At 41.6% G+C, this 12,802-nt stretch overlaps 1 protein-coding gene across 1 annotated transcript in view; it reads right to left on the bottom strand.

Moving 5' to 3' along the window:
• Nucleotides 1-6,390, bottom strand: part of LOC122559944 (engulfment and cell motility protein 2-like) — a 110,523-nt gene extending 104,133 nt beyond the window's left edge. Inside the window, exons 1-2 of the mRNA XM_043710054.1 lie at nucleotides 6,236-6,390; nucleotides 635-675 (exon numbers count right to left, since the gene is read on the bottom strand). Of these exons, the coding sequence (XP_043565989.1) occupies nucleotides 635-675; nucleotides 6,236-6,313 (119 nt within the window). The 5' untranslated portion in view covers nucleotides 6,314-6,390. The remainder of the gene's footprint in view (nucleotides 1-634; nucleotides 676-6,235) is intronic.
• Nucleotides 6,391-12,802: the final 6,412 nt, after the last annotated feature.

The following is a 12,802-nucleotide window of genomic DNA, read 5'->3' as shown; positions in this document are numbered from 1 at the left end:
CCTTCATCAGGTGATAGTCACCTGATGAAGGAGCGATGCTCTGAAAGCTAGTGTGCTTCCAATTAAACCTGTTGGACTATAACCTGGTGTTGTGTGATTTTTAACTTTGTGTACTCCAGTCCAACACCGGCATCTCCAAATCTTGTCTGTCTTCAGTCACCTAGACCTTATGTATGCATCCTTTTTCCTCTCAACTAGTACAATCACAATATTTAAAAGGCATCTGGTTGGGTACATGAATAGGACGTGTTGAGAGGGATAAGGGCCAAATGCTGGCAAACGGGACTATATTAATCTAGGATATCTGGTCAGCATGGATGAATTGGACCGAAGGGACTGTTTCCATGCTGTACATCTCTATGACTCTATGATGCTATGAATCACAAATTTTACAGACACTTACTCACCACATGCCACATAATTCTGACCATCAGATCTGCCAAATCATTGTATATGACATCCCAACACAACCATTTCCTTCTGGTAAAACACCAATCATTGGTCCCAGTGCATCTTCCTCATCCTCTAACTTTAATACATCACTGACTGAGCAATTCTTCATCCATACCTCAATACCTTATCTCGAGAGGACCTGTTTTTATTCAAATATAGGTTGTGGTACCACCGTACTTACCCATCACAGACCTCCCGGATAATTGCAATCAGTGGCTTTTTCTGAAAATAACAAAGAGTTGAGTTAGCAATTAAATTAACCAGCAAATATTTCAGATCACATCAAACCCTCAAGAATTTTATTTAAATAATATTTTACTACAGCTCAAAACCACAACAGCATTAGTTTTATTTTCTAAGAAATCTTTGAAATACAGAGTTACAGCTTCTGTCCTCTCACATGACCCTGCCCTGATCTTAACCACAGTTTTTTCAGTTTTTGCTTCTTCACCTCTATCACCTATGTGATTCTCCAGCTTCAACATGTGCCATTTTCTTACATGCTTGTATCAGTTGGGCCCCCTCAACACATCAGAAATATCTGAGTTCAAGTCCCATTCAGGACTTGACCACAAAAACTAAACATTGGCATTCCAGTGCAGTATGGGGGGAAAGCTGGACAACCAGAGATACCATGTTTCAGATGAGACATTAAATCCATGTCTTACCTGTCCTCTCATGTGGAGATAAAAGATGACACTGTCTCAGCAAAGAACAGGAAGGTTAACCTGGACAATACTTATCCCGTTCCAAAGAAGAGTCCATCCTGACTCAAAACGTTAATCCTGTTTCTCATTCCACAGATGATGGATCTCTCCAGCAATTTCTGTTTTTGATTCAGTACATATCCCTCCCTTTTCATGTATCTGTCAAGATGTTTCTTAAACGTTGCTATTGTATCTGCCTCCACCATCTCCTGTGGCAACAAATTCCAGACACTTGCCATCTTCCGTGTAAAATAAAATGCCTCTCACATCACCTATGACCACGAGAAATTAATATTCTACCCTGGGAAAAAGACTCTGACTAACCATTCTATCCATACCTCTCATTATTTTGTAAACTTCCATCAGGTTGTCTCTCATCCTAATTTCTCGTCAAAGCCAATGCGCTCCAAACCAGGCAACATCCTGGTAAACCACTCCTCTACCCTCTCCAAAGCCTTCACACCCTTCTAGCCATGTGGAATTGTACACAATATTCCAAATGTGACCTAACTAAAGTTTTACACAGCTACAATATGACTTGTCCCGACTCAAACTCCATTATCATCATTTCCCAGTATGAAGGCTCAAAACATATTAGATACACTTTGGTCCTTGTACATTTAAGAACTATTAAATTCATAGTCAATCGTAAAAGATGCTAAAAGACAAATTGGTAATGAGGGGCATATGGAACCTTGTGTAGATCTCTAATAGTCCAGGTTTCACCCATTTACCACAGATTTTATCCTCCAACAACTTGCAACTCCCTCTATTCCACTGCAACCTCTAGTAAAATACTGAACTTGCATAGGTATGAGCTTTGAGCAAGGTTTGGAATTAGAATATTTCCAAACCTAACAAACAGCACAAATGGATGGGCACAAGGGATCTCCAAGAAGGACAGTCAGTTAGGAACGAATTAACACGTTTGAATGGAAAATGCACAATTAAAATTGTACAGATATTAATTTTATGGGTAAAAATTGAAGATGCGTGCTTAATAAGTTGGAGGCAAGATGTCCAAAATGGAATAATTATTGATGGTTTCTGCTTGGAATATACTGCAAGAGACATGTTACTTAGTTTTGCTCCTTTCATTAAGGGAGGGGCAGTAGGGTCAAGGTTCTGACAGCTAGAAGAAGCTGATAGCTTCAGGCAAGCAAGGAGAGACAACAGAAACTTAGTTGGGAATTTAGACAAGAGGATAATGCACTGGGATTAACTCTGTTGAGAGGAGACCAGCTTATTGTAATCGAAAGGGGCACTGTCCAAAAGACATCCACTCTGCTGTCTGTAACTTTCATTATACAAAAATATCCATGAGGATCTGTGCATGATAAAATGATAATCTTACACTCGGTTACACAGTGAGCGTGTTCAGTAGCTAAAACCGAGATCTGTGCTGATATCTCTCAGTGAGCTCTTGATTTAATAGATGCCACTTTTGTTTGAAACAATCCTGATCCCAAATACATTTGCCTGCTTCACAGGAAGTGAGGACAAACAATGTGGCAGTATTCAATCTTGGTTAATAATGTAGCGGGGGCCTTGAATTTAAATCTATACAGAGACGCAGGGCAGGGTAAATAACAAAGGCCACATTTAGAACATGGGGAGGGGTAAAGAATGCAGATAGCTCTTATTACAAGAACACTTTATGGAAGGAGTGAATGATAAACAACCTCATTGATAGCCATAATGGCATCATCTCACGGCAGGGGTGCATATCCACTCATCCTGGAGGTCACTGCCTGTGGGTGCATATTATTTAAATATTGAATATAGCAATTTTACATCATCACTTTTACATTGGAGAATTGAATGTCATGGAATTTCTCCAGTTTTGAGTGTTTTGATGATACTCCAGTAATTAGGAAAATCTGCTTTTCTATGCCCTCTGCTTTAGTACAACCCCACAGGCCCAGGTCATCCTTCAAAACTAGATCCAGCCATTGAAATGTGAAAAGAGAGTGAATGACAGTAGCTATCCATCCACAGGGTATTGAGCACAATCAAGGTGAAGGTGAAGAGATTTTTAGATACTAAGAGAGTTAGGGCAAGAAAGTAGGGTTGAGCTAAAAGATAATATTTTTTACTAAATGGATTGAATTGAATTTATTGTCACATGTACTGAGGCACAGTGAAAAAAGCTTTGTCTTATGAGCAATACCGGCAGATCACAGAGTTAAGTTGCATAGATAAGTAAATAATAGGTAAACAGCAGCAAAAACAAAAACACAGGTACAAGCGAATGTTAAGAGTTTGTGAGTCCATTCAGTATTCTAACAACAATAGGGTAGAAACTGTTTCGAAACCGGATAGTGGGTGTGTTCAGGCTTCTGTACCTTCTCCCCGATGGTAGAGGTTGTAGAAAAACCATTGTCAGGGTGGGATGGATCTTTGAGAATGCTGGTGGCCTTTCCTTGTCACGGGATCTGGTAGATGGATTCTATAGATGGGAGGTTGGTCTTTGTGATCGTCTGGGCCGAGTTCACCACTCTCTGCAACCGTCTCTGATCTTGAATGGTATAGTTGCCATACCAGGTCAAGCTTTGAGTAAAGGGTTAAAACATTGCTCCTGCTCCTAGTGGGAGGTTGAGAGTCCTAGTTTGGCTTGATCCTATTTTCATTTGCTATCTATACAGTATTTGCTTTAAACAGCAAACAGAATGTCTAATTCGGGATATTTTCATTCAGGCCTCACTCAGGGACATAGATGGCACTGCAAGAGTGGAGTAGAAACTAATTAACTGAAAATGTGTTGCTGGAAAAGCGCAGCAGGTCAGGCAGCATCCAAGGAGCAGGAGAATCGACGTTTCGGGCATAAGCCCTTCTTCATGACCTGCTGCACTTTTCCAGCAACACATTTTCAGCTCTGATCTCCAGCATCTGCAGTCCTCACTTTCTCCTAGAAACTACTTAAACCAATTCAGACTACAAACCATACCTAGAGCCTCCTGGTGCTGTATGGTGACTTATTCAGCCGCAAACAGATACTGATTGAAATCTTACATTATGATCCCTCAGTGACTAATGAGCAACCTGGCAGCATGCTGAGCAATTCGATTGCAGCTCTGTAGTCAGATTCCAACCTCAGTAACCACAAGATGATGCACAGCCGATAGTAACAGGATGGACCCAGCGATGGCATTATACTGTTGAAACAACTTACCAAACAATTCTAACTTTCACAATTTTGTTTCTATGGATCAATTTCTTTCTGGTACACTATTGCTTTCTTAAGGACAGTTAGGAATGGGAAATAAATGCTAACTTTGCCAGCCATGACCATTTTCTGTATAAAATAAAATCTCCTGATAAATATCTATGTTTTGTTTTTTGTGAAGCACTTTTGAGCATTAGGCTGTATTTTCCAAGCAGACCGTAGTCATTCAGAGGCCAGGTTAATATAAATTATTTGTAATGCAGTGCCCTTGCTACTAGACCCCGAAGAGTGAATTTCACGACCAACCACATTCCACCAAGCTTAATCCTTACCACCTTTTATGGATGACATTCTACTGCTCTTGGATCAGCCTCTAGAAGCAAGGTTTAGTCTTTAACCTGAATCACCTGCACTGAAAACACTCAAAGTTCAACCCACCACCTCAGAGTTGGCAAAGACTTCCACACAATCAATCAGTATGGACATGGGGTTAAACCAAGGTCCGAGCAGTGAAAGGTTCTTATGCAACACCATGAACCCCAGTTTCCTCATATACCTTGTTGGGCATGGACAAGGAAACTCAAATATTGCAGAATAAAGGCAAACCCACAGAACAGTGATATTCAGACCAGCACCAGCACGCAACACCCAGTTGTTTTATTTATTTCATGTATCCAAGGTTGTCCGCTTTAAGTGGTCTTAACCTAAAGAATAGCAAGTGTCAGCACCTGTAGCTTGGGTTTATTTATACCACATTTAAAATATCCCAAGGCATTTCACAGAAGCATAGTCAGACAAAGCATGATGCCAAGACAATAAAAATTAGCATAGGTGGCGAAAGACTTGGTGGAAGAGGTTGTGTTTTAACAAGCACCATAAAGGACAGAGAAAAGCATAGACATTAAGGAAAGGAATTGCAGGGTTTGGGATACAGGAAGCTGAAAGCACTGCCGCCAATGGAAAGAAACATGGTTGATGTACAAGAATACTGATTTGAAACAATGCAGGGGGCATCATAATTAAGCAAGATCTGTCCTCACCTTAAATTAACACACCAGCACTAGTCAGCAGGAATAAACAGACAGCAATCAAGAATACAATCCCTAATGTAGCGCTCTTATTTTAACAGTTCACTGCCAAAGGGATGATATTCTGATTAAGCAGAGTCCAACCAAGCAGCTTTAGCTTGATTCATATGAAAAAATAAATCTCATTAACAGGTAGCAGCTGGCAAACATGCTGCCTGCAGTGATGTGTGACTTCCTAGAACCAGCTGGCTCTCCACCCAGATGTTCCAAGCCAGCATCAAATTTACAGTCCCCAAGCTCAATTGATAGCAAGTTCAAAACTGCCTGTGCGGTGTGTCACGTAGCATCGTACACTCTGCTGTAGTATCAAACACAGTCTCAGCAAAGTGCGACAGACTGTCAACCTTCTACAAGGCACAAGTCTGCTCACCTCGTGAATGCAGTTCCAACAACACTCAAGAAGGTCGACATCATCTAGGATACAGCAGCTGCTTGATCAGCACACTATTAATCACCTTCAACACTTACTCCCACCACCACCACCGACACATGGTGGCAGCTATTTGCACCATTTACTAGATGCACTGCAGCATCACACCAAAGCCTTCTTTAATGCCAGCTTCCAAACCCATGATTTCTACCCTTCTGGAAGGACATGGGCAGCAGATACATGGGAACACCCACCCCCTGCAAATTTCCCAAGTCATGTACCAATCTAACTTTGAACAATGTCATCATTCCTTTAGTACTGCTGGATATTCCTTCAAAACAATACCTATTCCCCTTAAATGATTAGACTCTGGCTCTTTTATAAACTCTTTGTGCAAATGTTAACATTACTGACTTCCAGCCAGCGTTCACTGGATCTTCTGGACGCTCACCTGGTCTATCTCAATCAGCTGGGCATTGGCTCCTGGCCATTCGATCGCCACCTTCACGATGTCTGATGGGGGCGGCATTGGGACAACCAGTCCAGCTTGTGCTCTCAAACAGGTCAAAGGGATGGACCAGCACCTTGAGACATCAGAGGTTGAACCTGTGCAGCAGAGCAATGTAAAATTAAAAAGCTGTAATTGAACATTTTCCAACCAGTTATATTTACTCCTTAAATGTATAACTTAGCTTCACAGATCTGAAAGTCCAGCTTTAATTAAGAGTTAGCCGATCCCTGGAGGAGTGCCACAATATATCTTAGGCCCTGGCCATGAAAATGAAGAAAGAGCTAGTAGACTCCACACTGCTGGAACCACACATGCCTAACATTAAGTACAGATGGAATTCACTGGTGATACACTCAAAACCAAAGTGACCTGCTCGCGCACTGTTTAAGCTCACAGCGCAGGAGGCCATTCAGCCCATTGTGCCTGGGCAAGCTCTTATAAAGAGGCACCTTATTAGTCCCACTCCCCTGTTCTTTTCCCATACCTTTGCAAATCCTCCCCTTTTGGAGGTTATATCAAATTCCCTATTGAAAGTAAGATTATTTGACAATTTCTGCGACATTCTTTCAGACTGTTTAATAGCTATGGAACTGCACCATGCTGGGGATCATTATGTTCAGGCTCGGAGAGGGGAATGACACAGAAAATGACAACAGAAACCCATCTGAAAAAAAATAACTTGCACATGCAGAGAGAGAACAGGAAAACAAAAGGACTAAATATATGACACTGCAGAAATAAATTTCAGGCGAGTGGAAGTAGGTGATACCAGTGGTCAAAACATAATGTGTTATAATTCAGGTCATTACAGACCTGAAAAAGACATATAGCCTGCAACCTATGACTCACCTGATGCCTTGCCACTCAGATCAAGGAGGCCTGTCCAAAAGCAAAGTTAAGAATTGCCCTGTCACAACTCCCAGATGGGAAAGGGGAGTTGGTTGAACCATTGAACAATATTATAATCTTCTATCTATTATTAAGAAATACAAGTATGATTTTCTACATCAATTACATATGATATATATCTCATAGTTTTAAAGAGACCGATACAAAAAATGGTAGATGTTTGGCCCAATGCCCTGAATAGATACATTGACTCAAGGACTCAAATCCCAGGGGCAGGAGACACTTGTACAATTCTGGTATGTTGAATTGTTAAGATGGAATTGTTAGCGTCTGTACCACAACTGACATGACCGAGCAGTAAGTTTGCTGCAGGCTTGCAGTATCTGAACAGATAGTTTGCTCTATCCACTTACCCCCATATAGCCCTGACAATCTCTAAAATCAAAGTTTTTGGGAGGGGGGTGGAATCACAAGGGTGTTTCTTGGTACATACAATCACTGGACCACACAGCACTAATCATTCCAAATGTTCCACTGAACTGCATCCACACTCATTGCAACGACTTTCATTTTTAAATCCCCAGAGTGAGATGGGATGGGATAGGAGTTCAATTGGGTCGAGGGAGAATAGAAAAACATTTAATAAAAGAAAAGGTCAGCTCCCAGATTCCACAGCCAAGATTCCAGTCAGAAAGTAACAGATTTGTTCAACACTCTTGCAATTCCACATCTGGCCTCACAAAGATACAGAGACAGGACAAACACATTTAACGCCTATTAGCTTATGCATCATGGTACTAGTGAAAAGGCTGGGGGAGGGGGGTGGTGATGGGGATGGAGGAGAGGAAGAAAAAAACCAAGAACCTGTGCAACAGTTATTCTTTCCCAACATTTTGGAGAAGCTTACCTCTATCGGACTCTCTTCCTCATTATCTTGGTGACATTTAACCACCACCACTCAAAATGACCTTCAATCCAATTTCTTCAAAGTCATCAGTTCCTTACAAGGTGGGGGTTTGAACCTTCACACAGTTTTATAGAAATCGCACAATATGGTTGTGGAAACATACTTACTCTCAAACCCCAATCAATATTGACCATGGGCCTCCCTACCCCCACAAGCTATTTCTGATGGTGGTCTGATGGTAGCGGAGTGGATTATGTTACCACCCACCAAAATAAATGCCTTTTCTTTCCACTCTCCACCCCCAGCTCTCAACCAGAAACAGCAAACGATACCACCCATCACCTCTGGGTTGCTAGCTCAGCACCATGTTGATTAGGCTGTGATCTGTATTGCATACCGGTCACACAGTACTGGGACACATTACAAGTGTAAACAATGAGTGGGTATCCAAACAAAGACTGAAAGAGACACGCACTCAAACTCTAAGGCTGCTTAAGCATGCTTAGGAATAAGTACACGCAAAAACTAGGAGACTACAGTCTCAATCTTTGCAATGGTAGAGTAAAGTGAAGATCTGGGAGGCTTTGAAGATTCTATGCATTGGAGGATGGAGCGTATAGAGGCAACAAATAATTGATGAAGAATACAAAGTTAGTAAAGAAGAGGCAAGAAGCACTGAGCTATTGTGCCATACTTACTTCTTAAATATTTCCAAGGAATCTGACTGTATTAGTCATGTCAGAAGGATAGGGGAGATGTTTAAAAATGTGTTGCTGGAAAAGCGCAGCAGGTCAGGCAGCATCAAAGGAGCAGGAGAATCGACGTTTCGGGCATAAGCCCTTCCTCAGGAATATGCCCGAAACGTCGATTCTCCTGCTCCTTTGATGCTGCCTGACCTGCTGCGCTTTTCCAGCAATACATTTTTAAGCTCTAATCTCCAGCATCTGCAGCCCTCACTTTCTCCTCAGGGAGATGTTTGCAAGGGTTAGGACCCGAGTAACCTGGATGCCCTACCAAGGCATACATCCACGTCAAATGGAGGTGGGAAGGGAGACTAGTTTCCCAGGGCTCTCAAAGTTCCACTAACAACTACAAGTAGTTGGTTGTTCACACCAGCGACCAGCAGTGTGGGACAATAACACTTTAGATTAGATTAGATTACATTACAGTGTGGAAACAGGCCCTTCGGCCCAACAAGTCCACACCGACCCGCCGAAGCGAAACCCACCCATACCCCTACATTTACCCCTTACCTAACACTACGGGCAATTTAGGATGGCCAATTCACCTGACCCTGCACATCTTTTGGACTGTGGGAGGAAACCGGAGCACCCGGAGGAAACCCACACAGACACGGGGAGAATGTGCAAACTCCACACAGTCAGTCGCCTGAGGCGGGAATTGAACCCGGGTCTCAGGCGCTGTGAGGCAGCAGTGCTAACCACTGTGCCACCGTGTGTTCTGTCTGGAAACACAGAAAAAGATAAAAGGTCCCAGTAAATTGGTAGGACAACAGTTCAGAGACCAGCAAGACGCGTGACAAACCCATGGCCACAGTCACCACAATGGTCAGTAAGGTGATGTGGCCAGTCTCTTGTGACTAGTCTGGCTTCACACGGCAGAAACTTGAGTTAATCATGGAAGGTGACAGTCAAACAATAGGAGCTACACAACAGTTGGGTTTTCCTACCACCAACTCAATTATGAATAGTGACCAGAAGAAGCTCTTACTTAAAAAAAACTTATAAATTTATCACAATGTCACTCAAAACTCAAACAAGAGGTCAGCTATTGGGCCTGTTATACCCAGCAGAAGAGGTAGTTTCTTGAGATTAGGAACATGGAATATAAGAACTTTTATATCAGGTTAAGAAAAACTTGATAACTGCATACCAATCATGGAAAGACACTGTTGAGATCATAGGACTAGCAAAAGCAAAAAATTAGTCAGATTAAAAAAAATAGGAGTTTTGCATGACTTCTTGTGAGGTCATAGTTTTTAAAGGATGGAAAGAGGCCCTTCAGGCCATTGTGTCCATTCCAATCATCAAACATTCATCTCCTCTATTCTTATGTTCTAGCACTTGGCCTGTAATCTTATATGCCATGGCACTTCAAGTGTTTATCTGAAAGTCCATACATACCTCATAGGTTTCCGTCTCCACTACCATATTGGAAAGTGAGTTTCAGATGCTCACAAATGACTAGATGAAAACACAGAGTCATAATTGTAGAACTGTACAGAATGGAAACAGACCCCTCAGTCCAACTCATCCATGCTGACCAGATATCCTAATCTGTTCTAGTCCCATTTGCCAGCATTTGGCCCATATCTCTTTAAACCCTTCCTATTCATGTACCCATCCAGATGTCTTTTAAATGTTGTAATTGTACCCACCTCCACCACTTCCTCCGACAGCTCATTCCATACACACACCATCCTCTGAGTAAACAAGTTGCCCCTCAGATCCCTTTTAAGTCTTTCCCCTTTCACCTTAAACCTATGCCCTCTGGTTTTGGATTCCCCTACCCTGGGAAAAAGATCTTGGCTATCTACCCTGTCCATCCTCCTCACAAATTTATGCTCCTCTATAACGTCAGCCCCTCAGCCTCCAGGGAAACAAGCCCCAACCTATTCAGCCTCTCCCTATAGCTCAAACCCTCTAATACTGGCAAAATCCTTGTAAATCTTTTCTGAACCCTTTCAAGTTGAACGATATGCTCTTTACAGGAGCGACACCAGTGTTGAATGCAGTATTCTAAAAGTGGCCTAACAATGTCCCTCTAAACCTCCTGCTCTTTACTTTTAAACTGTGCGTCCTGGCAATTGACTCCTCTACTAAGGGAAAACGTTTCTCCCTATCTATCCCATCCATGCCCCTCAGAACTTTGTATACCTCAATCAGATCTCCGTAGCCTTCTCTACTCCAAGGAAAGACAACCCCAGCCTGTCCAGCCTCCTTCAGAATTGAAATAAGGAATTTATTTGAAAACTAGAAATCACAAGATACAAAAGATTAATTGATGTGGATATTGTGAAAAATGACTTAAGAGCTAAAAATATCTGTAAAGGAACTTTAATCTAGCCTTAGATTGAGAAATGAAGGAAGGGAAAAAGAAGAGACAGATATGATTTATTTCTCAAAGTGATTGATTCTGAGAAACCCTATCTTTAAGCAGCCAAATAGATTATACACTTGAAGAAATCCAGGCAGTGAATAGAGAAATCAACTAGATTAAGTAATGGTGAAAAACCATTCAGAACAGTATGAAGAACTGGAAGCAGGACCAAAGACAAGACCAAAAGACTGAAAGGGGGAATAAGGGAAGTGATAGACAGAGGAATAAAAGACAAGGATCAAACAAGGTCACAATGGGAAAACAAAAGTAGGAATGAGAGAAGGAACATTAATAAAAACAAGGCTTAACACTTTCCGCCTGAATGCATGTTGCATTCAAAATAAAGTGGCTGAATTAATCACACAAATGGATGTAACCTGTGTGATATGGCTGGGATTACAGAGACATGGCTACAGGGGGACGAGGGATGGCAACAGACCATTCATTTGTACTCAGTGTGTAGGAAGGGCAGACAAAAAGGAAAAGGGATTGGAGTTGAATTACTGGTTAAAGAGGACCTGCACAATATCGAGGAAAGATATTAGCTCAGACAATGTAGAGTCTGTGTGGGCAGACTTGAGAAATACCAAGGGGTAAAACATTTTAGTGGTGTGATATACAGAGAGCTAACTGCAGTGGGAATGTTGAGAATGTTGTTAAATAGGAAATCAGTGATGTATACCATAAAAGGAACATTTGTAATTTTGCGTTTTTAATCTTCATATAGATTAGGTGAAACAAATTAGTCACAATACCATAGAGGACGAATTCCTGGAGTGTATGCGATTTGGTTTTCTGGACCAATACATTGACGAACTAAGTAGAGAAAAGGCCATCCTAGACTGGGTACTATGCAATGTGAATGGAATAATTAGTAATGTAGTTGTGAGAGATGTCTGGACGTTGAGCGACCATAACATCATAGATTTCTTCATCAAGATGGGTAGGGGATTTTAACTTTCCAAACATCGACTGGGACTGCTATAGTGTTAAGGGTTTAGATAGGGAGGAATTTGTTAAATGTGTATAAGACAATTTTCTGATTCAGTATGTGGATGTACCTACTAGAAAAGGTGCAAAACTTGACATACTCTTGGGAAATACGGCAGGGTAGGTGACTGAGGTGTCAGTGGGGGAGCACTTTGGGGCCAGCGACCATAATTCTATTTGTTTTAAAATAGTGATGGAGAAGGATAGACTATTTCTAAAAGTTGAAGTTCTAAATTGGAGAAAGGCCAATATCGACGGTATTAGGCAAGAACTTTCGAAAGCTGACTGGAGGCAGATGTTCGCAGGTAAAGGGACGGCTAGAAAATGGGAAGCCTTCAGAAATGAGATAACAAGAATCCAGAGAAAGTATATTCCTGTTAGGGTGAAAGGAAAGGCTGGCAGGTATAGGGAATGCTGGATGACTAAAGAAATTCAGGGTTTGGTTAAGAAAAAGAAGGAAGCATGTGTCAGGTACAGACAGGATAGATCGAGTGAATCTTTAGAAGAATATAAAGGAAGTAGGGGTATACTTAAGAGGGAAATCAGGAGGGCAAAAATGGGACATGAGATTGCTTTGGCAAATAGAATTAAGGAGAATCCAAAGGGTTTTTACAAATATATTAAGGACAAAAGGGTAACTA

Source organism: Chiloscyllium plagiosum, chromosome 20 (genome assembly GCF_004010195.1).
Source record: "Chiloscyllium plagiosum isolate BGI_BamShark_2017 chromosome 20, ASM401019v2, whole genome shotgun sequence".
Classification (NCBI taxonomy): domain Eukaryota; kingdom Metazoa; phylum Chordata; class Chondrichthyes; order Orectolobiformes; family Hemiscylliidae; genus Chiloscyllium; species Chiloscyllium plagiosum.
This window is presented reverse-complemented; position numbering and strand designations above follow the sequence as displayed.